Raw genomic sequence first — 21664 nt, forward strand, 5'->3', positions numbered from 1 at the left:
AAGGGGAGGACGCTCCTGGTGTGAGCAAGGCCACAGCAGCCCCTGCTCCAGCCCCTCTGTGCCAGGGGCCCCGGGGACAGACGTCCCAGCTGATGTCCTTGCCTAGGACGTGGCTGGCTCGTCTCTCAGCCCCGTCTTTCAGCCCTTTTAATGACAGCCCTAATTAGTGCCGGCGAGGGGTGGCGGGTGAGGCGCGGGGTTGCAACAGGGCCGTGCTTTCTCTGCCACCCCACCGCAGGCGCTCTGCAGGCCGTAGGGGTGCCGCGGCCCCCGCAGCCCCTTCCCCAGCGCCTCCTCCCCCCTGCCGAGCCACTCCGAGCTGTTAATAGCTCCAGGCAAATAAAACCCCTGCGGTGCGCGAGGGGCCCCCGCCGTGTGCGGGGGGCTACCGGGTCGTGCAGCAGCACGCGCCGGCTGCCCCGGCCGCCCCTCCGCCGTGGGGGGCCCCGGCCGAGCCGCACCGGCGGCACAGCACGAGCCCCAGCAGCACTGGGGGGGTGACACCGACACCCAGGGGCAGCTCCGTGCTGGTGCCCCCCCACCCCTGTCCTGTGCCACTACCCGGACAGAGTTAAGGCGGTGGCCGGCTCGTGGCCCGGTCCCGGGGTGCGCCCCAGGGTGGGGTGCACCCGCGCCGCTGGGCAGGGTCACCGCAGCGCCTGAGTCACTTGGCCTGGGGACGCCAGCGGTGGGGAGGAGCCGCTCCGTGGCCACGGGGTCACCATCACCAAGCCCCCGCCCGGTCCCATCGGGGGGGTGGCCCTGCCAGGGGCTGCTGCACCCTGCGCAACGCGGTCAGGCACGATGGCCGAGCCAAAGAAAGCATCGTGCAGCCTCGTGAAGGGGTTTTGGGGACACTGGGGGGGTTAAGGGAACTGGGAAGTGGGCTGGCACCGCTCCCACCGCTGTGTGAGCCCTCGGGGGGTTCAGTGCCGGGCAGAGGGCCCAGGTGAGCGGCTGCAGGAGCTCGAGGCTGCCGGTGACACCCTGGGGTCCTGGCTGCCCCCTGGGAGCGAGGAGCCAGCCAAGAGCCCTGCACCAACCTCAGGACTGAGCGGGGGACAGCGGGCACCCCGAGACAGCCACACCAGTACCAGGACAGCCTCGAGGCCGGCGCAGCGTGTGGCCGTGCCAGGCCACCCGGGTGGGCAGCGCCGGGTGCCGGTGGTGCAGGAGCTCGGGGCTGGGACCGGGTTTTGCAATGCCAGGGTCGGGTTTCGCTGACGTGTCCCATGCTGCAACCAGCTGCTGACTCCAAGTCTCTCGTCCCTTTAATTACGCTGGCATTTCCTCTCCGGCTGCCAGGCTCCGCTCGCCCGGCCCCGGGCAGGTTGGGCCGGGCCGTGACCGCGGCCGAGCATCCCGCCTCGCCGGCCGGGCCGGGCGCCCGTGTGCTCCACCCACGCGGCTCCCGCCTCCGCCACCGCTCCCTCGGCACCGCCACGCTCCGCCGGCACGCGCCAGCATCGCCTCGGCACCCTGATGGGCTTGCAGGGTGCTGAGGGGTTGATCCAGCCCGGGGGCTTGGCAGCTCCGTAGGGGCCGGGGTGACGGGCAGGGGAGTGGAACAGCCTCGCCGCGTCCAGGCGGAGGAGATGTTCTTCTGGAGGTGCTCGGCCATCCCGCGGCCGCCCTGCCAGCGGCCTGCTGCTGCCTTGGCTGGGCTCCCCCCTGCCTGCACCGCAGATACTTGCCGAATTATTCATATTTTCCGGCTGCGGGAGGATCCGGGCTCAGCCTCCCCGGCTCACACAGCCTCTGCCTGCCAGCCTGGTGGGCTGGGAGCGCCGTCCCCGCTCCCCGGGGAGCTGCCCTGGGTGAGCCCCGCTCCCTGCTCAGGGTGGGCACCGTGGCGCCTCTGCCGGCATGCATAGAGCTAGTCCGTCCTGGGGACACGGCGGGGTCACCCCTTTTCCCATGTGAGGGGGAGCCTGATAGCAGCCCCGTGCAGCTGCCGGGGCTGATGGGCAGGGCCGGCTCCTGCAGGGGGTCCCCGTCCCCATGCCGTGGGTGACACCTGGGCAGATGGATCCTGCCGCAGCCACAAGGAGGTGACCCTGCTGCTTGGTGAGCATCCCTTGTCCCTGGCGCTAGCGCCCGCAGGGCTGCTCGCCCTCCCGACATCAGAGGTCGGTGAACCCGGGGGTGCCAGACTGCGGCCGGGAGGGGTCCCACAAGCTCTCACGTCGCGCCCCATGTCACGGCGGGTCCCTGAGCCGGGGGTACCCAGCACAGCCGGGACATCTCCTCCCATCACCGCCCACACCGGTGAGCGAGGCCCTGCATCCGTCCGGCTCCCGGCACCGAACAAAGCCACCGTTGTTGCCGGCACGCAGCCAAGCCCGGTGGGCCACCCCGGCCGCTCGCGGGCACCGGCGCAGGCACGGCTGCGTCCCCGCCACTGCTCGGGGCCCCGCGCGCAGGAATGCGGGGCCTGCACCGGCGGCCGGCTCGAGTTGCAGGCGCCGCTCCCCAGCCCCTGCTCGCGGGGCCCTCCCTAACGCCCCCCAAACAAGCCCGTGTCAGCACGTGCCCCCTCCCGACCCCCGGCGGGGGCGCAGGATTAGCCCCTAATCCCCCTTTTCCCTTCAACCCGCCCTCCGCCGCAGCTCCCACCTCCTCCCAGCCTCCCCTCCCTATTTAATTAAAGTTTCCGCAGCAGCCCCGGAGGAATGCGGGCCTGGTTATTGCCTCCCCCCCCCCGGCGCCAGCCCCTCGGCCTCGCTCCTGCCCCCGTGACCCGGCCGCGCTCCCGGCTCTCAGGTGCCGGGAAGGGGAAAAACCAGCAGGGTGGCTTCGCCGGGAGCCAACGCGCCCGGGAGCCCGGCGGTGCCGCCCTGCTGCCACGCGCGGATTCCTGCGGCCTGACTGTGGCTGCCGTGTCCCCGAGCGCTTCCTCCTGCCGCATCCCGCCGGGGCGGCGGAGCCAGCCGGGCAGGCAGCGCTTGCGTCAGGGCGACCGGGCCAGGCCACCCGGGCTTGGTGTGGTGGCGAAAAATAGTAATTAGTGTCGTTCGTCACGCCGGCACGGCCCAGCGCCGTGTGGGCAGCAGCCCGGCCCCAGCTGGGTCAGGCCAGGCTGGCTGCCACCAGGTCGCGGTACGAAGGGACCTGCCCGTGGCAAGGAGGGGTGACACACGTCTGGCTGGCACTGTCACCCGAGCATCTCCCCGCAGTGACGCCGGGATGCCCGGGCACTTGGGGCAGCGTGGTGGCTACAAGGGAGGGAGCCCGACACGGCGAGGGATGCTCAGCCCGCGTCACGCCTGGGGAGGCGATGGGCCCGGTGTCGCCCCGGCACGCGCTGGGTGACAGCGAGCGCACGGCGGCAGAGCCGGTGGGGCATCACCACCGGGCTGGCCGGTGGCCCTGCTGGCACACAGCCCCACGGGGACACCGGTGCCTGCTGTCCCCTGCCTGCTGTCCCCAGCGGCGAGCCCCGCTGCCACATCCCTCGGGACCGCGCTGGGTCCCACCACCGCCACCCGGGAGCCCTCTGCCAGCAGCACGGCTCACGGCCGCCCGGCAGCAGCGGGGGTCCCCGCAGCCACGTCTCGCCCCCTGCCCGTGCCGGGGCAGCACCAGGCCCGGGGCCGGAGCCGCGGCAGGGGCGGGCGGCGGGGGACGGGACCCGCGGAGGCACCGCGCCGGATGGGGACCCCGCCGCCGGCTCCCCCGTCCCCGCGCACCCGGGGGGCTGCCGCCGGGGCCCCGTCCCCGGGCGACGCCGTGCAGCCGGCGGGGCCGTGCAGCCCGGTCCCCCCCCCTCCTGCCCGCGGCCCCCGGGACGCGGCACTCACCGGGGCCGGGCCGGGCCGGGCCGGGCCGTGCCGGGCGCTCAGCGCATGGCTGCGGGCGGGCGCTCCCCGCTCTGGCCGCGCCGGGCGCGGGGGGGCGGCTTTTAAAGCTCGGGGGCGGGGCGAAGGGCCGGGGGGCGGGGACGTCTCCCCCGCCGCCTTCCCATTGGCTGAGGGAGCCGGGGGAGGGGGTTGGGGGCGGGGCTGCCGCGGAGGCTCCGCCCCCTGCGCACCTGGGGCCCGGCGCGGGGGCGCCCCAGGGACCCCCAGGGACCCCCAGGGACCCCCGGACCCCGGGGGCAGCGCGGGGGGGCAGGCGCAGCGCCCCCGGCACCGCCAGGCCCTGGTGCCCCTGCGGCCCCCAGCAGCCCCCCCCGGTCCCCCCGCGGCTGTGGGTGACCCCAGTGCCCCAGCGGAGCCCTGGTGCCCCCTGCCACGACCCCCAAACCTGGTCCCGGCATGGCGCTGCCCCGACGCGGTGCCCCCCCCGCCGCCCTCCACTGGGGACAAGGGGCTCCAGGTGTCCCCGCGGGGCTGGCGTCGCGGCGCCCCGGTGACAGCAGAGCTGTGCCAAGCGCTCCAGGACGGCGCTCGCCCTTCATCGCCTCGAGGACGGGGTGGGCTGGGTGTCCCGGCACCCACAGGTGCCCTTGTCCCAGCGCTGGGCCCTGCTGGCGGTGGCAGTGCTGGCAGCGGTGACCGCAGCTGGGCAGGGGACCCACCGTGCCTGCCGGAGCCACCCCAGCAGTATTTGTCCAAGTTGTGCCAACAGCCACGGGCCAGGATTGTGCCGTGCCAGCCAGGGCCGTCCCTGGTGTCAGCCGGCCACCCCGCGACGTCCTCTGTAGTGTCCCCGCCGCAGGGACCGGCCGTTGGCACGGGGCTGCCGGGGCCGGGCAGTGGCTGGGGTGGGTGCACAGGGCCGAGCGCCTTTGTTGGGCTGCGTTTCCTCAAAGTCGTTCCGTGTAAAATCCCGGCACTGCACGTGCTCCCTTCCCCCAGCCGGCACGACCACAAAAATGTCAACCCGAAAGTAATATATTGTCCCTTTGTTCTCCTGGAAGCTGCCTCTGGAGCTTTCTCCTCCACCCGCATCGTGGGGAAGGAAGAGAAGGGCTTTGGTGCTCCCCGTCCCCTCCAGCCACAGGGTGGGATGGGGACAGGGTTGGGGACAGGGACAGGGACGCTTTGGCCAGCCCAGCCGGCGGCCCCGACCGCGGGACTGGCAGGGCGGCGTGTGCCGGTGAGGCGTGTGGTGTGCCGGCTGCGCCCCGCGGCCCCGTGCCCGCCCCGAACAGGCTGAGCCGGCCCGGGCAGCCCGGGGCAGTGCCGCAGCGGGGCCAGGCGGGCCCCGGGCTCCCTCGCCCGCATTTGGCATCCGTGTGCCCCGTCCCCGCGCTGCCGTGCCACGCACCGCGCGGCTGGAGGCGGCCGCCAAGGTCTCACGGCCATAAAGCTGTCACGGCAGGGCTGAGCGTGGCAGGGCTGTGCCACGGGAGGCTGTAAATCGGGGGAGATGCTCAAGGCCGTTCCCATGCGCCTGACCGAGGGCACCCGGCACTGCCCTGCTGCCGGGAAGCCACCGGCGTGCGCCCACCTGCCGTGATCCTGGGGCTTGGGGCTCCAGCGGGGGAAAGGGCTGAGAGGGCAGGATCCGGCCCCGTGGCTACTGGGGCGCTGCCGTGTGCCAAGGCAAGGTGCTGGGCCCCGTCCTGCGGTGCTCAGTGCCCTCCTTCCCTTTGCAGGGCCATGATCCCGCTGTTCGACGCTGACACGGGGCTGCTGGTGCTGGGGGGGAAGGTGAGGAGCCACGGCACGGGGGGGTGGCGGGGTGCTCCCCGCGCCCCCGCTTACACCCCAGCCCCTCCGCGTCTCTTCGTCTCTTCCAGGGAGAAAACCTCCTGTACTGCTTCGAGGCGGCACCAGCACAGCCCGCACTCACCCAAGGTAAGCAGGATGCGCCCCGCGCCGGGCTGCCGTGGTCCCCAGCCTCGCCCCCACCCCACGGCTGTCCTGCCTGTCCCCAGTCACCCAGAGCCTGACAGAGGGGCGCACGCGGGGCCTGGCCGCTGTCCCCCGCCTGGCCCTGGACGTCATGGCCTGCGAGGTGCTCCGCGTCCTGCAGCTCACCGACACCTTCCTTGTCCCCGTCAGCTACATCGTGCCCCGCAAGGTAAGGGGGCGCGGGGTTCCCTCGGGGGGGGGATCAGCACCAAGCTTGGACCCCGTGTCCCCGTAACCCTGGCGCCCGCTCCCTCGTGCCACAGATTTGGGGACTGACCGCAGCGTGCGGGGCCGTGGCGTCTCAGCCAGGTTCTCTCGCTGCCCCCGATGCGCTCAGGCTCTTCCCCACTCCCTAAAGCATTTTTCTGAGGGAAAAAAAAAAAAAAAAAAAAAAGGGTGGTGGCTACAGAAATGCCCTTTTCTGTAAACAGACACTGTTGTGGAAAAAACTCACGTTTAAAAAAAGAACCAGAGCGTAAGCGCTGCTGCAGGGCGGCCACGGGCTCTGGGGGGAGGGCTCTGTCCCCACAGGGACGCTGCTCGGGCAGGGCTCAGCTCCCCAGGGAAACTGAGGCACAGAGGCTGCCGCCGCCGCTCACCCCAGGACCCCCCTAGCAGCACCAGGACAGAGCTCGGCCCCTGGCCCCCACCCTGCAGGCAGCACCATGTCGGGGGGCCTGGTGCCATCTCACGGGTGCCACGTCACCGGCCACCGCCGGGGGATGGAGGGCAGCCAGGTGTGGTGAGGGGTGGCGGGGGACCCGGGTCCCTGGCCTGGGGGCAGCAGGAGAGGAGGGAAACCTGCGGGGAGCTGAAACCTGGGTGCTGGGGGCTGAAACCTGGGTGCTGTGTGGAAGATGTGGGGTGCTACCGGACCCCGCTGCCTAACGGAGGCTGGGCGCTGGGGCAGGGGCTGCAGGCCGGGTGCTGAGAGCTGGGTGCCGCCGTTGGCAGCGGAGGCTGGGGGCTGCATTTTGGAGGCCGGATACTTTCAGGGGTGCACGGCGCAGCCCAGAGCTGGGCAGCGTCTGACACCTACAGGCTCCGGCGTGCAGCTCGGCCGGGGCTGGGGCTCCGCGGCCGCAAGGTGCCCGGGGGTCTCCTGCCCGGGGCCACCAGCGCTCGGTGCCCAGGGACGGCGAGGGGCCGCAGGCAGAGCACCACCTCCGCCCGCCCCCTCTCCCGCAGTCTGTCCAGGAGTTCCACGAGGATCTGTTCCCCGACTGCGCCGGGGTGCTGCCGGCCACAGGTGCCCAGGCCTGGTGGGCAGGGGACAGCCAGCAGGTGAGTGTCACCCAGGGGGTGTCCCCATGGCAGGCGTCGCCCGGGGCTGGGGGCAGCACTGGTGCCGGCACAGCGACCACACCACAGCCTTGGGATGGGGACATGGAGGGGCGTGTGTGCAATTTTTTAATCACATCCTTTTAATGGAAAGTGGAGATTCATACAAATCAAGTCTGTTTCCCAAACGCCAGTGGGTTTTTGGGGTGGCCGCGATGGTGGCAGGGCACCGAGGTGCACCCCCAAGAGGGTGCCATGCACCTCGTGAGTGCGGAGTGGGAAGGAGGTCCCTGGGGATGAGCAGGGCTTCACCCCCAGCCACCCAGCGCGCCCAGCCCTGCGCTCGGCTGCTTCTGAACGCAAACACAGCTTCAGGAGGTCTCGTCTGTCCTGCCACTGACATGCGCCCACTGAGTTTAAAATGGTTTTCCAGCAAGGAACTGCTCAAAAAGGCTCTCCTGAGCTCAGCCAAGTGAGCTCTATTTTCCATCTAAGTGCAGCTAAAAGTAAAAATCTAATAGTGAAAACACATTTCCCACCATCTTCCTTAAAAACGTAGAGGTTGAGGCAGTATCCTTAATGCATCCAGAGCCACGAGCCGGAGCAGGGCCTCTCCTGTAAGCCACATACCACAAGCGGCAGGTCTCGGTGGGGGCGACTGCAGAAGGAGGGGGAAAAGGGGGTTTTGTGGGGGCAAACCCGCTCCTCGGTGCGGCTCCTGAGAGTGAGCGGGTGGGACTCGGGGGCTCCTCTGCCAGTGCCCGCTCGCCGCAGCGCTGCCGCTCGGCAGGTGGGGAAGGTGAGCCTGCACCCGGCGCGCAGACCCACGCAGACCTTCCGCTCCCCCGTCATCGCCGCCGCGGCGCCCAGCACCCAGCTGCCCGACGATGGCCCCGCCGACACCGACCGCAGCGTGAGCAAGGGGGCACGAGGGGCCGGGGAGGGGCTGGATGGGGGCAGCACCCCGTGCCCACGCGCCGTCTCCTGCAGGATGGCAGCGGCTACTCCTCGCCCTCTGGCTCGCTGGCCTCGCCGAGCAGCGCCGCCACCTCGCTCTCTGCCAGCACCGGCCCCTCCAGCGGCTTTGCCAGCAGCCCCAGCCAGAAGTCTCTGCAGAGCATTTTGGGTGAGTGGGTGCCGGGGTGGGCTCGGCATCCCCCACCCACATGGCCGGAGGAGCCGTGGCACTCAGCGGTCCCCGCCTCCGCAGGGCCCAGCTCCCGATTCCGGCACGCGCAGGGCGCGGTGCTGCACCGCGACACCCACATCACCAATCTGCGGGGGCTGAGCCTCACCACGCCGGGCGAGAGCGACGGCTTCTGCGCCAACCACGAGCGCGTCGCCCTCCCGCTGCTCTCCGCTGGCGGCCAGATTGCCATCCTCGAGGTACAGCGGTGGGAAGAGGCTCTCCGTGCCACCGCTGTGCCCAGCACATGGGCGCCCAGGCCTGCTGCGCACCCTGGGTGATGCGTTGCTCTCCGCCAGCTCTCCAAGCCGGGCCGTCTCCCTGACACGGCCGTGCCCACCATCCAGAACAGCGCAGCGGTGGCCGACCTCTGCTGGGACCCCTTTGACCCACGGCGCCTCGCTGTTGGTACGTGCGCTGTGCCCAGGGCATGCGCCGTGGGGCACTGACACCCTGCCGTGGCAAACTGCACCCCGTGTCACCACTCACCCCCTGCCTGTCTCTCTCCGTGGCGGTTTCGGTGCTGCAGCAGGTGAAGATGCCAAGATCCGGCTGTGGCGGGTCCCCGAAGGTGGGCTGCAGGACACGCTGCGGGAGCCCGAGGCTGTGCTGCAAGGTGAGTGCGGTGCAGGAACACAGCTCAAGCACCGATTGTCCCTGGGTGTCCAGATAGAGCCGCACGGGCAGACGGGTCTGGTGGTGTCCCTGTCCCAGTGCCAGCACTCCGCTCTCCTTACCAGGGCACACGGAGAAGATCTACTCCATCCGCTTCCACCCTGTGGCAGCTGACCTCCTCGTCTCCTCCTCCTATGACATGACGGTGCGGATATGGGAGCTGGGCACCAGGCAGGAGGTGCTGTGCCTGCAGGGACACACGGACCAGGTAGGGTCAGGCACCGTCGGGGGACCGCAGCACCCAGACGTGCCAGGCCTCCACACTGCGGCGCAGCTGGGTGCCAGCTGGGAGCTGGTTCCTGAATTACGGTGCTGAGATGCCATCGGGGAGGAGAGGTGCCCACGGGACACCCAAGGGATGCACCTGGCCGGCCACCAAGTCCCCTGGGCCAGCCGGGGGCTGGGGCACAGATCCCTGATGGGGGCACCCTCCATCTCCCAGATCTTCAGCTTGGCCTGGAGCCCCGATGGGAGGCAGCTGGCGACAGCGAGCAAGGACGGCCGGCTGCGGCTCTACGAGCCCCGGCGCAGCCCCCAGCCCCAGCAGGTGGGACCACAGCAGCAGGAACGGGACAGGAGAGCTGGGAGGGGACAGGTCCCCATGCGGGGAGCTGCTGAGCAGGGGGTGCAGCCGGTGACCCTCCTTCTCCCCACACAGGAGGGCCCAGGCCCCGAGGGGGGCCGCGGGGCGCGCCTGGTCTGGGTGTGTGGAGGCGACTTGCTCCTCGTGTCCGGCTTCGACAGGTGAGGGCGGGCACATGGCCGTCCCTCGCGCCTCCCCGGGCACGGCCACCACTGGGCACAGTCCCCGGGGGACGAGCTGTGCCTCGGTGCCCACCATGGGGACACCGGGTACATCGGGCCCTGCCGTGCCACCCGCCCACCCCCACGTCCCCACAGCCGCAGCGAGCGGAGGATCCTCCTGTACCGGGCACAGGCCCTGCCTGATGGGCCCCTCTCTGTCCTCGGCCTCGACGTGGCCCCATCCACCCTCCTGCCCTTCTACGACGAGGACACCAGCGTCGTCTTCCTCACTGGCAAGGTGGAAGGGCCTGCATCCAGGAGGGCTGCCTGCACAGGGCACCGTGGCATGGGACCCGCCGTGCCCTCACACCAGCCCCCGTCCCACTCTGTCCCAGGGTGACACCAGAGTGTTCCTCTACGAGGTGACCCCCGAGCCACCCTATTTTCTCGAGTGCAACAGCTTCACCTCCAGCGATCCCCACAAGGTGAGGGGGCGCCCGCTGGGGCCGTGCTGCCTGCCCTGCTCCCAGCCCCGCTCACGTACCTGCTCCCCCAGGGCTTCGTCTTCCTGCGCAAGACAGCGTGCGACGTGCGGGAGGTGGAGTTCGCCCGAGCGCTGCGGCTGGGGCAGGGCGCCCTCGAGCCCGTGGCTTTCCGCGTGCCTCGTGTCAAGGTAGTCATTAGGGCTGGCCGCGTGGGGGGCCAGGTGGAGGCCCCCCCTCACCACCCCGCCTCCTGCAGAAGGAGTATTTCCAGGACGACATCTTCCCTCCGACCCGCGTATGGTGGGAGCCCTCCCTCAGCGCCGGCGCCTGGCTGGCGGGGGCGGACGGGCAGCACCGCCGCGCTGACCTCCGTCCCGCCGACATGACGCCAGGTAGGTGCGGAGGGGCGAGGCGGGCAGCGCGTGCGGGGCTGCCCCACCTGGAGCTGCCCCACATCACGCCGCCCTCCCAGTGAGCCAGGCCCCGAAGGAGCAGCCGGCGCGGAAGTTTGTCCCTGCGGCCGTGTACCTGGGGGAGAAGACGGACGAGCAGAAGAAGGAGGAGGTGAGCGCGGGGATGGGGATCGCCAGGGGACGCTGAACCCCCTTGCGAAGCCCCATCCCCACCGCGCTGCTTGCCCCGTAGCTCCTCAGCGCCATGGTGGCCCGGCTGGGCAGCCGCCACGACCCGCTGCCGCAGGACTCCTTCGAGGGCGTGGATGAGGCCGAGTGGGTAGGCACGGCGGGGATGTGGGGACGCTGGGACATGGGGACACCAGGACACTGCAACGTGGGGACAAGGGGACACCACGACGTGGGGACACGGGGACACTGTGACACCGCAACATGGGGACATGGGGACACCACGACATGGGGACACCGTGACACCGTGACATGGGGACATGGGGACACCACGACATGGGGACACCGGGACACCGCAACATGGGGACACGGGGACACTAGGACGTGGGGACATGGGGACACCACGACATGGGGACACCGGGACACCGTGACATGGGGACATGGGGACATCAGGACGTGGGGACACTGGGACACCACGACATGGGGACACTGGGATGCTGCAACATGGGGACACGGGGACACTGCGACATGGGGACTCCGTGACACGGGGACGCGGGGAGCGAGCCCTGCCGCTCTCATCGCCCCCTATCTCCACAGGACTGATCCGCGCCCGGAGCCCACGGCTCCCCACGGACACCGCGCTCTCCGGAGCGGACCCGCCAAGCCGCGGGCGCGGTTGCGGCGCTGGGGCCGGCCCCGCCATTAAAGCCGTGCAGCCTCGGCCCGCTCTGCCGTGCTTGTGTGGGGACGAGGGGCCGGGGAGGGGAAAATGGCGCCCGCCCGGGGCCGGGCGCCGCCGCCAGGGGGCGATGTGGGGGCGGCGGCTCCGCCCCGCGCCCTCCGCTCCCTGACCCGGCCCCGCGCGGAGCGGAAGGGGCGGCGGGGGACATGGTGAGCGGCCGGGCCGCGGCACCGGGCGGGCACCGGGCGGGCACGGGCACGGGGACGGGGACGGGGGCACGGAGGGGGACGGGGGACGGGGGACGGGGACGGGGCGGCAGGGGACGTGGAGGGCGGCAGGGGGACGGGGGACAGGGCCCTGGGCAGGGGACGGGGGACAAGGGACAGGGCAGGGGGACAGGACCCGGGGCAGGGGACCGGGACGGGGACAGGGAACAGGGCCCGGGAGGGGGTGACATGGCCATTGAGGGTCCGAGTGACAGAGCAAGGAGCCAGGGCTCTGGGCAGGGGACAGGGGACAGGGCCCGGGGAGGGGGAGGCCGGATCCGGATCGGGGCCGGCCCGGGGGGCGCAGGACGCGGCAGGGACACGTCGGGCCCGGCGGTGACAGCCCCGGTGTCCCCGCAGGCCAAGTACCTGGCGCAGATCATCCTGGTGGGGGCCCAGGTGGTCGGACGGGCCTTCATGCGGGCGCTGCGCCAGGAGTTCGCAGGTAGGAGCCGAGCCCGGGACACCCCTGGCTCCCCCAACCCCGGGCTGTGTGCGGGCAGGGGACACCCCCGGGTCCCTTTGTGCGGGGAGGGGACACCCCCGGGTCCCTTTGTGCGGGGAGGGGACACCCCCGGGTCCCTTTGTGCAGGCAGGGGACACCCCCGGGTCCCTTTGTGCGGGGAGGGGACACCCCCGGGTCCCTTTGTGCAGGCAGGGGACACCCCCGAGTCCCTTTGCGTGGCCCCCAGGCTCCTGCCACCTCCCCAGCGCTGGGTGCAGGGAGGGGACCTCACCCGGGTGGCCCCATGAGGGGGGCGGGTGGCTGAACCGGGGCTTTGTGGCTGTGACCCGCCTGGAAGCCCCCGGGGTTTTGGGGTGCGGGGACAGGCCGTGAGGCACCTTCGGGGGGCTGACGGTGTCCCGGGCAGCGAGCCGAGCTGCGGCAGACGCGCGAGGGCGCTCGGAGAGGCCCCAGTCCGCTGCTGCCTCCAGGATCATCGGCATCAGCCTGCAGGAAGCTCAGCAGATCCTCAACGTTTCCAACCTCAACCAGGAGGAGATCCAGAAGGTAGAGGCTCCCTCGGAGTGCCTGTGGCTGGGGAGGGCTGGTGCGGGGCGGCGGGGGGTGATGCCTGGTCTCCGGAGGGTTTGTGGGTGCTGTCCTGGGCATGGCTCGTCCCAGGAGAGATTCACTGCCCCGGCTTGAGCTGCAGCACGGAGGAATTTGCTTGGCAGAGCTGCCTGGGGACGGGGACACTGCTCCCCAGAGGTGCTTGTCACCACTGCACGAAGCAGCCTCCACCCCCAGGGCCAGAGGCCGTCAGGATTCGGGGAGCAGAGGGTGCAGGAGGCAGCGACTGACGGGGAGCTTTGCTTTGGCAGAACTATGACCACTTATTCAAGGTGAACGACAAGTCTGTGGGAGGCTCCTTCTACCTGCAGTCCAAGGTGAGCAAAGGGAGAAGAGGTGCGGGGGCCCCCCAGCTCTGCCCTCAGCCTGTCTGGCTTTGAGAGGAACCTTCCAGAAAACAGATGTTTTGGGGCAACAGCGTCTCCTGCACAGGCTGAACCCACCTGAAGGCCATGCAGGGAGGGTTTTGCTGCCTCTGCCTGGCTGCTTTGGGAGGGAATGGGGGCTGTTGGTGCCAGCCGAGCAGAGCTGGGCTGACAAGGGGTCAGGAATAGGCTCTGTCCCCACCCTTTGTCATGCTGGAGGCCATCCAGCACAGGGGGATGCCTCGGGGCAGGGGCGGGGGGTGGCAAGGGACCTGCAGCACTGACAGTCACTGCGGACGAGCCCCTTTCAGAGCCCTGGTGAGGCAGGAAGGACTCGGAGCCTGGTGCCAGCAGGCAGGGTGTGGGTGCTCTGGCCCTCTGTGTCACCTTGTCCCCTTGTCCCGCAGGTGGTGAGAGCCAAGGAGCGGCTGGACGAGGAGCTCCGCATCCAGGCCAAGGACGAGAAGGAGAAGGGCTGGAAAGCAGAGACGTGACTCCTGCCACCCGTGTCTCCGCTTCCCTCTCCCTTAAGTTAAAGGTAGCCAATAAACGCCGTGTCCTCCACCGCCTGGCCTGGCTGCTCTGCGCCCCGGTTAGGGAGAGGGGGCGGCCCTGGTGCTGCCGCTGCCCTGCTGCTGTGCCCTGGCCCTCGGCGCACAGCAAGAAAACACGACCCAGACGCAAGGGACTGGCACGGGCTGCGTCCTGTCCTGCGGATGACGGAAGGTGGAGGAGGAAGGAGGGGTGTCCCCAGCTGGGCCTCAGGGCAGCGAGGGCTGCCAGCGCACAGATCACGCCCGGGAAGGCCGCAGGAGCTATTTTAGTGGGGGGTTGGATGCTCTTGGCCGGACTGCACACATGCCTCTGGCTCTGGACCACGTGAGAGCTGGGAGCTGCGTGCAGACAGGCAGCAAGGGCAGGCGCTGGGTTGGGGCACAGCAGCAAGGAGCCGTGCGGGGACACAGGGGGGCTGTCCTCGCTGCGGCCCCTGGAGGGGGCTCAGCCCCCCAGGGAGGCCAGGCAGAGCCAGCCGTGCCCCAGGACCCCAGCCCCAAGGAGAGCGTGCTGGTGTCACCCCTCTGTCCCCTGGCACGAGCTCAGTACTTTGTCCCCAACTCGGGCTCCTCGCTGCCCTCGAGCCCCGGGCACAGACTGAAACAGGAACTTACTTCAACTTCGCTTTATTGTTTTCTTAATAAACTTCCTCTCCCATGGAGGAATATAGTGTTATAGTCGTTAGCTTATCTCTTACTTCTGTAGTCCTTAAACTCTATGCTAACAGCGATGGAGCCCAACAGGAGGAAAATAAAAACAACCCAGAAACTACAATAGAAAGGCACTTAGAGACCGTTAAAATACTGATGTCCTGGAATGTGCAACAACAAACCAACAAACGAGCAAGAAAACGTACACCGGCCGGGGAGGCCTGGTCGATGGCCGAATGCCATGCTGTGGCAGTGCCAGGTGGCCGCCGCGCCCCGGCCCGAGGACGGTGAGCACGGGGAGACCGGCTCCCCGCGGGGCGTGCGGCCGGGGAGCGCTCCCCTCCCCGAGCCTGGGCCCCTCGTGGGGCTCCTTGCAGCTGGGTCAGGGTCGGGGAGACCCCCGGTTCGGAGAAAGCCATGGGCAGGGGTCCTGCCCGGGGCAGGGCGAGGTACGCAGGACCCCCCTGTGCGCACCGGGGCGAGAGAGGCACCGGTGCCGTGGGAGCGGTCAGGGAGAGCTGGCCCCCGTGCTGGGGGTGGTCGTGGCCCCGGGTGAGTGCGAGCGGTCCCTCAGAGAGGGAGGGTCGGGGCTGGGGGAGCAGGGATGGAGCTCAAGGGGCCTCAGGGCACCTCCGTGGGGTCCCCATCCCCGAGGCTCCTGCCTCTTGGTGCTGCTGGCAGAGCCGAGCAGGGGCCCTGTCTGCCCAGCCGTACTGGGGCTGCCCAAAATCTCCGTTTTGCCACGACGCCTGGGCCGGGATGGGCTCTGCCTGCGCTGCACAGAGCCTGGGCAATTTGCAGCACCTAGCCTGCACCGGTGCTGCCCCACGGCGTGGGGGGCACATTCAGAAGCTTGCTGTGGGGCTGGCCTGTCCCACGGCAGGACACCCTGTGGGTCCCCTGCCAGGCAGGGTGGCCCGGCCATGCCAGGAGAAAACACCGCCCCGTTGGGGCCCCAGGGAGCCGGCACGGCACCGAGCCACCCGGTGCCAACGTGCCGCTGGCAGCTGCCCGCAGCCCTGCCCGCGCCAGGCACCCTGCCTGCGCTGCCTGCATGCGCTTGCGTTACATGGTTAGGTATGAACATAGCTAAACACAGTGGCTCTGCCCCGGTGCGGAGCCGGTGCGGCGAGCGGCACACGCGGCCGTGTGCCTTGTCACGGGGAGGGCCGGGGAGGCGGCGCGGGGTGGCCCAGCCGCGGAGCGGGCGTTTGGGGACGGGCACCCAGGAGCCGCGGGAGCAGCCCCCGAGCTGTCACCCTGCTGTCCCCACGGCAGCCCCGGGCTGGCACCGGCGGGGCCGAGGCCTCGGGCAGGGAGACGCCAAGTCAGCGACAGCAGAAGAGCCCAACAGGGGCCCCGTCAGAGCAGGGGTCTGGTCGATAAATAAATAGCGGCGTCTCCGGCTGCCGAGGCCGGGGCTGGGCGCAGAGCAGGGCCCCCAGGCCCACCCCGCGGGGCCGTGGCGCTCACGTCGAGCAGCAGCACGGGGTCGCAGCTGGCTCTGTGCGCCGAGGGATTATTGCTATTCTCAGAAGAGTCCGATCTTCTTTCGTGAAGGTTAGAATCGTGCGCAGACCCGCTGCTGGCAGAGGCAGCACCGGGGGTCTTGGCGTGTCCCCCCCCCGTTTTCGGGAGCGGGGCCGGCTCCTCAATTCACCACGGCCGGCTTGAGCAGCAGGGAGCCGGGTGGGATGACGACCCAGCCAGGCGGCAGCGCCTCGGGGGGGCTGCTCGCCGCCCCGATGCCAGCCGACAGGTCGAGCACAGCCCCCGGCAGCAGCGCCAGGCTCTCGGGGGGGGCCCGCAGGCGCCCCAGCTCCGTCCTTTCGCAGCCCGGCTTGCGACTCTCCGGCCCCTTGCCACCCTTGCGGCCCTCGGCCCCCGCCGCCTTCTCGGCCTCGGCCTTGGCCCCGCCGGCCAGCAGCGACATGACGGGCAGCCCCAGGCCGCCAGCCGCGAAGGGCGAGGACAGCAGCGGGCTCTTGGCCAAGTTCAGGGGGCCGCCGTTGAGGGGCAGCGCGGGGCCGGGCAGGGCGGGCAGCCCCCCCGAGCCCCCCGCCCCGCAGCCCAGCGCGCTCAGGTCGAGCGGGGCCGGCGCCAGCGGGATGGGCAGCCCCGGCAGCCCGTGGGGGGCGAAGAGGGCGGCGGGGTTGGGGATGACGAGCTGCGCCCCGTTGACGTAGGGCACGTCCGCCGAGCCCAGGGGCGTCTTGGGGGGTGGGTGGCCCTTGAGCATCTCCTGGTGCTCGTGGGACACGAAGTGGCCGTGGGCCTTGATGTGCTTGCGGAGCGAGCTGGGGTCCGTGTAGCGCTTGTGGCAGCCCGGCATCTTGCAGTAGTAGGGCTTCTCCACGTAGTGGGTGCGGGTGTGCTTGAAGCGGTCGCTGGAGTTGGAGTAGCGCTTGTTGCAGCCTTCGTAGGGGCAGATGTAGGGCTTCTCGCCTGCGGGACGGCATAGCACCGGGTCTGGCGGGGCCGGACGCCTCCGCCACCCCCCCGCCAGGCCACCCCCCCCACACTCCGGCCCCGCACCCTGACCTGTGTGCGAGCGGTTGTGGATCTTCAGGTTCTCCAGGCGGGAGAAGCTCTTGTTGCAGGTGGGGCAGCGATGCGGCTTCTCGTTGGTGTGCGTCCGGATGTGGATCAGCATCTTGTACCTGCACCCGCAGCCGTCAGCTGGGGGGGGCCGGGCGCGACCCCAAACCCACGCCCCCCGCCCACCCCACTTTGCCACCTACCACAGCTCGCGGGGACACCCGGTGCGGTCACCCAGCGCCATCCACCCTCACAGCCCAGCCCTGCCCGGGGGTGCAGCGCTGCGCCCCCAGCCCCAAAGTCCCCCATGGAGCCCGAGGTGTGTCCCCCCCCCCCCCTCCGCACCCACCTGGCGTTGAAGCCCCGGCCGTGGCGGGCACAGCCCTCCCAGTGGCAGCAGTACCCCGCGTCCTTCTCGGGCTTGACGTGGAAGTCGTTGACGTGGTCCACGAGGTCTTGCAGGAGGTCGAAGAACTGGTTGCACTGCGGGCAGGAGGCTGGGGGTGAGGGTGGGGGGAGGGCTGGGGACCCTCCATCCCCCTCCAAGTCCCCATCCCTGAGGACCCCCCGACTCCCGTGCGTGCCCTGTGCTCACCGTGAGGGGCTGGGGAAACGAAACAACCCCTCGCATCAGCCCCCTCCTCCAGCCCTATATCGGCTGCCCCCCAGCCCCACATCCCCCCCCCAGCTGACCTTGGACCAGCGGCAGACGAGCTGTTTGGGCAGGGGCAGCTCCGGGGAGAGGCGCTTGTCCTTGGGGGGGGGCAGGAAGGCGGAGGAGGGCAGGTGCAGGGCCCCCCCGGCGCTGAGCGGCAGGAAGAACTGGAAGGAGCTGGGGATGCCGTCGATGTAGCGCAGGGACTGGAAATCCTGCGGCAGAACCCAGGGGGACGGCGGTCGGGGAGGGGGCCAGCCCGCAGGGCCATCCCCCCCCCCGACCCAAAAAAAAGAAATGGGGCGGCTCGGGGATGCCAGGAGGGGGGTCGTGCAGGTGGAGAGGGGGGGGGGTCCCGGCCGTACTCACGTGGGGGACGGCGGGCAGGGGCAGGTCGCTCGCCCCCGGCCGCTCGGGGGACAGCGGGGCGCTGCCCCCCGGGGACTCCACGCCCGGGGGGGGCGAGAGGCTCAGGTCCATGACGGGCACGGGGGGGAAGCGCCCGTCCCGCTTCTCCAGCAGCTTGGAGTGTGCGAGGAGGCCGGGGGCCGGCCCCCGCCCGGCGCCCCCCCCCGCGCCGAGCCCCGGCTCTCCCCGGCCGGCGGGGCGTCCTGGCGCGGGGGGGGCGCGGGGCCGGGCGCAGGGGGGGCCCCGCTCCCGCTTGTCCCGGGCGGCCCGCAGCTTGGAGATGCTCAGCTTCAGGTCCAGCGGCTCGTCCAGCGAATGCATGGCGGCGGCGGGCGGGGGGCTGCGGGGAAGGAGGACGGCACGGTGTTTGGGGGGGGGGGGTCACCACCGCATCGCCCGGCCCGGCCCCCCGCCGCGGGGGGGGGGGGGGGGGGGTCTGGCACGGGCTCAAGGCCGCGGGGCGCTGGCACGGGGCCGGGGCCGTGCCGGTGTCCCCGTGTCCCGGTGTCCCCTCCCGCGGCGGGCAAAGGGCAGGGCGCAGCGCGGGGGCGACGGGGGGGGCACGGAGGAGGGGGGGGGGGGGGGCGCGGGGCCGTGCCCGACCCCATCCCCATCCCCATCCCCATCCCCCCGGGGCGGACACGGCCCCGTTCCCCGCCCCCCCCCCCCGGGGATTCCCCCGCGACCCCCCCCGCCCCTGCGCCTACGGGGGTGGCCGCCGGGCCCCCCCCACCTCCCGCGGTGCCCCCCCCCCCGCAGCCCCCCCCCGCCCTTTCCCAGGGGCGGCGGCGGCTCCAGCCCCGCCGTGACCCGAGCGCGTTGGCCCCCAGCCCCGGCTTCCTCCCCCGCCGGGGCCCCTCCGCCGCTGGGGCCGGGCAGGGGCTGCCCGCGGCTCGGCTCGGGGCCCCCCCCCGGCTCCTCCTCGCCCCCCCCCCCGCCCCTTCCCACCCCCCCCCCTCTTCCCCGGTGCCCCCCCCTCCCCTTTCCCCAGCCCCTTTTTCCTCCATCCCGGTGTGTGCGCGCGGGGGGGGGGGGGGGGCGTGGGGCCGGGCAGGGGGCGCAGCGCACCCAGCACACGTGGCACCGTGGGGCCCCCCCCGGCGTCCCCCCCCCCCACAAACACACCCACGCCCCCCCCCCCCCCCCTCCCCGCTGCCGTTGCCGCCGCCCCGGGGGGCCCGGCCCCCGCCCTGCCCCGCCGCCGGGGCCCCCCCGCGCTGGCCGGGCTCCAGCGCGGCGCAGACGCTGAGGAATGCGGAGGAGCCGCGGGGGGGGGACACGCAGGGGGGCCCGGCCGCGGGGGTGGGGAGACCCCCCCCCACCGCACACACACAGACACCCCCCGCCTCGCCCCCCCCCCCGTCCGGCTGTGGGGCTGGCCCCATGGGGGTGAGCTCCCTCCCGCCCCATAGCAGCTGGGGGAGGGGGGGCTGCATAGGGTGGTGCCCCCCCCCCCACGGGGGCCGTGGGGCCTGCCCCACTGCAGCTGGGGGGCTGGGGGGGGCAGAGCCCCCCCTGCCCCATAGTTGGGGCGCTGCCCTGAGCCCCCCCCCCCCAGCCTCTCCCTGCACCCCCAGGACGGGCAGGCGGCACCCACGGGCGCGGGGCCCCACGGCACGCACTGCGGGGGGGGGAGCCGGGTGTGCGGCGTGGGGGCTGACCCCACGGGGGGGGGGGGTCGGGACACGGGGGGGCCAGGGGAGCGGCGCAGCCCCAGGCTCTTTAAAACGCCCAAACCCACGTCTGGGGCCGCTTCCTCTTCCTGCCACCCGCGGCCCCCGCCCCACGCGGGGATGCGGCGATGGAGCCTCGCGGGGCGGGGGGGGGGGACACGGGTGGGGTCTGGGGGGGCGACGAACCCAAACGCTGCCGGGACGCGGCCCTGTGCCAGGCCGGTGCCCAACAGCGGGCGGCCCCCGCTCTGTCCCCGTGTGTGTCCCCACCCCACTCGGGACGGGTTTCGTGGGGTGCCGTTGGGGGGGGGGTCAGGGGGAAGCGGCTTCTGTCGGGCAGCTGAAATGGCTCCGGGGGTTGGGGGGCCGCCAAAGCCTCCCGCGGCCTCGCTGCGGGGACAGCCGGGGGTCCCCGGGCAGCCCACAGCAGCCACCCCGCTCCGGGCAGTGGGGGGATCGTGGAGGGGGGGGAGACCCAGCGACGGGGTGACATCACCGCCCCCCCCCCCCCCCTACAAATAAATAAATAAATAAATAAATAAATCGCCGCCCGGATAAATAAAGCCCCGAGCATCCCCCCCCCCCGCCACCGCCAGCAGCGCAAGGACGGAGCCGGAGGGAGGACGCGGTCACGGGTGGGTGACACAAAAGGCGAGCGGCTTGCGGGGGGGGGGGGGGCACGCCGGGAGCCCCCTGGGGGGGCTGTCACGCGTCCGGGGGGGGACCCACCAGCAGCACCGGCACCACCGGCACCATCATCACCATCACCCCCCCCCCCCCGGACCGCTGCCTACCTGCGGGCGGCTCAGCGCGGGGCTTGGCGCACGGCCCCCCCCCGCCGCGGGGCCAGCGGGCGGCTCCGCCACATCTGCGAGGCGCCGAGCGCCGGGGCCGGGGGCGGTGGGAACGGCGGGGCCCCCCCCGGCCGGCCGGCAGCCCCGGGGCGGGGCGGGGGCTCTGCCCGCCGTGATTTATGGCCGCCCCACCGAGCGCCCCGCTAGGACCGGCCCCGCCGCGCCGCCGCCCCGGCAGCCATTCGCGGGTGGGAGCTGAGCGCATGCCTGGGCCCGCCCCGGGGGCCGGGGGGGGGCTGCGGGTTGGGGGGGGGGGGGGGCACACGGACGGACACACGGACACACGCGGACACGGAGAAAGCGGCGGGGGGAGGGGGAAGGGGGAGCCCCGCTGCGGGGACGCGCACACGCGTGGACGCTGCTGCCCCGCGGGGGGGGGGGGGGCTGTGGCCGTGCCCGGTGTCACGCGTGGGGGGGGGGGGAAGAAGAGGAGGAGGGGGGGGGGACGTGGCGCGGGGACCCCCCCCCTCCGGATGCAGGAAGCGAATCCCCCCGGCCCGCCCCCCCCCTCCCCTGCTCGGGGGAACTCGGGTGGGAGGGGGGGGGGGGGGGGGGCGAATCTCCCGCGTGACGCCAGCGCCGCTCCGTGACGTCACGGCCTGGCAGGGCCTCCCTATGACGTCACCCCCCCGCGGTGCGCCTGGAGGAGGGAGGGAGGGAGGGAGGGAGGGGAAGGGGGCGGGATGGGGCGGGGGGGGGGGGGGGCACACGGGGGGGTTGTCCCCGGGGCTCCTTCCGCAGGCAGGATGTGGCGGCTCGGCCCGGCTGCAGGGCCGCGGGGGGGTGTCCCCGCTGTCACGCCCCACGCGTGTGTTTGGGGGGGGGGGGCAGAGCTGAAAGCGGGGCACAGCCCCGTGGCGGGTGGCTTCCAGCCCCCCCGGGGACATCCGCCACGGCGTTGTGCCCCCCCAGGGGAGTTGTCACCAATGTGCCCCCCCCCCCCCCGTACACCACCGTCCCCCTGTGGGGCCTCCCAAAATCCCACTGTGCCGTGAGCCCCGTGGTCCCCAAAGCCACCTCTGAGCCCCACAAGTGCTCGGAGCCCACCCCCCCCACAAGGCCCCCCCCACCTCCCCCCCCCAGCCCCATTTGGCAGCCCCACGGGGACGGAATGGGGTGGGATGGGGATGGGGATGGGGACAGGACAGAGGGGGACAGGGTCAGATGGGGTGGCACAGGATGGGACAAGG

At 72.0% G+C, this 21664-nt stretch overlaps 3 protein-coding genes across 4 annotated transcripts in view; 2 read left to right on the plus strand and 1 right to left on the minus strand.

Annotated features, from left to right (window-relative positions):
- LOC308178189 (coronin-7-like) overlaps nucleotides 1–11474 on the plus strand; it is a 40534-nt gene extending 29060 nt beyond the window's left edge. Inside the window, exons 10-28 of one of the 2 annotated variants that reach the window (XM_080556410.1) lie at nucleotides 5543–5597; nucleotides 5687–5744; nucleotides 5825–5970; nucleotides 6990–7085; nucleotides 7873–7995; nucleotides 8073–8208; nucleotides 8293–8468; nucleotides 8568–8676; nucleotides 8798–8884; nucleotides 9009–9151; nucleotides 9386–9490; nucleotides 9602–9687; nucleotides 9844–9985; nucleotides 10083–10172; nucleotides 10244–10360; nucleotides 10429–10564; nucleotides 10645–10736; nucleotides 10818–10904; nucleotides 11351–11474. In XM_080556410.1, coding sequence (XP_080412536.1) covers nucleotides 5543–5597; nucleotides 5687–5744; nucleotides 5825–5970; nucleotides 6990–7085; nucleotides 7873–7995; nucleotides 8073–8208; nucleotides 8293–8468; nucleotides 8568–8676; nucleotides 8798–8884; nucleotides 9009–9151; nucleotides 9386–9490; nucleotides 9602–9687; nucleotides 9844–9985; nucleotides 10083–10172; nucleotides 10244–10360; nucleotides 10429–10564; nucleotides 10645–10736; nucleotides 10818–10904; nucleotides 11351–11356 — 1990 coding nt within the window. In that variant the 3' untranslated portion in view covers nucleotides 11357–11474. The remainder of the gene's footprint in view (nucleotides 1–5542; nucleotides 5598–5686; nucleotides 5745–5824; nucleotides 5971–6989; nucleotides 7086–7872; nucleotides 7996–8072; nucleotides 8209–8292; nucleotides 8469–8567; nucleotides 8677–8797; nucleotides 8885–9008; nucleotides 9152–9385; nucleotides 9491–9601; nucleotides 9688–9843; nucleotides 9986–10082; nucleotides 10173–10243; nucleotides 10361–10428; nucleotides 10565–10644; nucleotides 10737–10817; nucleotides 10905–11350) is intronic. The other variant, XM_080556409.1, reaches the window with a different exon arrangement.
- A 339-nt stretch (nucleotides 11475–11813) lies between these two features.
- Nucleotides 11814–13705, plus strand: PAM16 (presequence translocase associated motor 16). Its single transcript, XM_080556413.1, has 4 exons — nucleotides 11814–12146; nucleotides 12574–12713; nucleotides 13028–13093; nucleotides 13549–13705. Exons 1-4 carry the CDS (start codon nucleotides 11891–11893, stop codon nucleotides 13633–13635), a joined length of 549 nt encoding a protein of 182 aa, XP_080412539.1. The 5' UTR covers nucleotides 11814–11890; the 3' UTR covers nucleotides 13636–13705.
- Nucleotides 13706–14306: 601 nt separating this feature from the next.
- Nucleotides 14307–20658, minus strand: GLIS2 (GLIS family zinc finger 2). The gene is given in 8 exon segments (XM_080556412.1): nucleotides 14307–16791; nucleotides 16888–17006; nucleotides 17234–17367; nucleotides 17578–17754; nucleotides 17909–18094; nucleotides 18097–18163; nucleotides 18165–18287; nucleotides 20415–20658. Coding segments are annotated over 7 exon segments (1581 nt in total). The 5' UTR covers nucleotides 18269–18287; nucleotides 20415–20658; the 3' UTR covers nucleotides 14307–15997.
- Between the last annotated feature and the right edge of the window lie 1006 nt (nucleotides 20659–21664).

Source organism: Anser brachyrhynchus (genome assembly GCF_964034855.1).
Source record: "Anser brachyrhynchus genome assembly, chromosome: 15".
Classification (NCBI taxonomy): Eukaryota; Metazoa; Chordata; class Aves; order Anseriformes; family Anatidae; genus Anser; species Anser brachyrhynchus.

What these genes read in the sequence shown, in the direction of transcription:
- PAM16 (XM_080556413.1), top strand. Translation starts at nt 11,891, where the DNA reads ATGGCCATTGAGGGTCCGAGTGACAGAGCAAGGAGCCAGGGCTCTGGG. An exon ending in ACCAGGAGGAGATCCAGAAG is followed by an intron (nt 12,714 to 13,027) that starts GTAGAGGCTCCC and finishes TTGCTTTGGCAG; the next exon opens with AACTATGACCACTTATTCAA. An exon ending in CCTTCTACCTGCAGTCCAAG is followed by an intron (nt 13,094 to 13,548) that starts GTGAGCAAAGGG and finishes CTTGTCCCGCAG; the next exon opens with GTGGTGAGAGCCAAGGAGCG.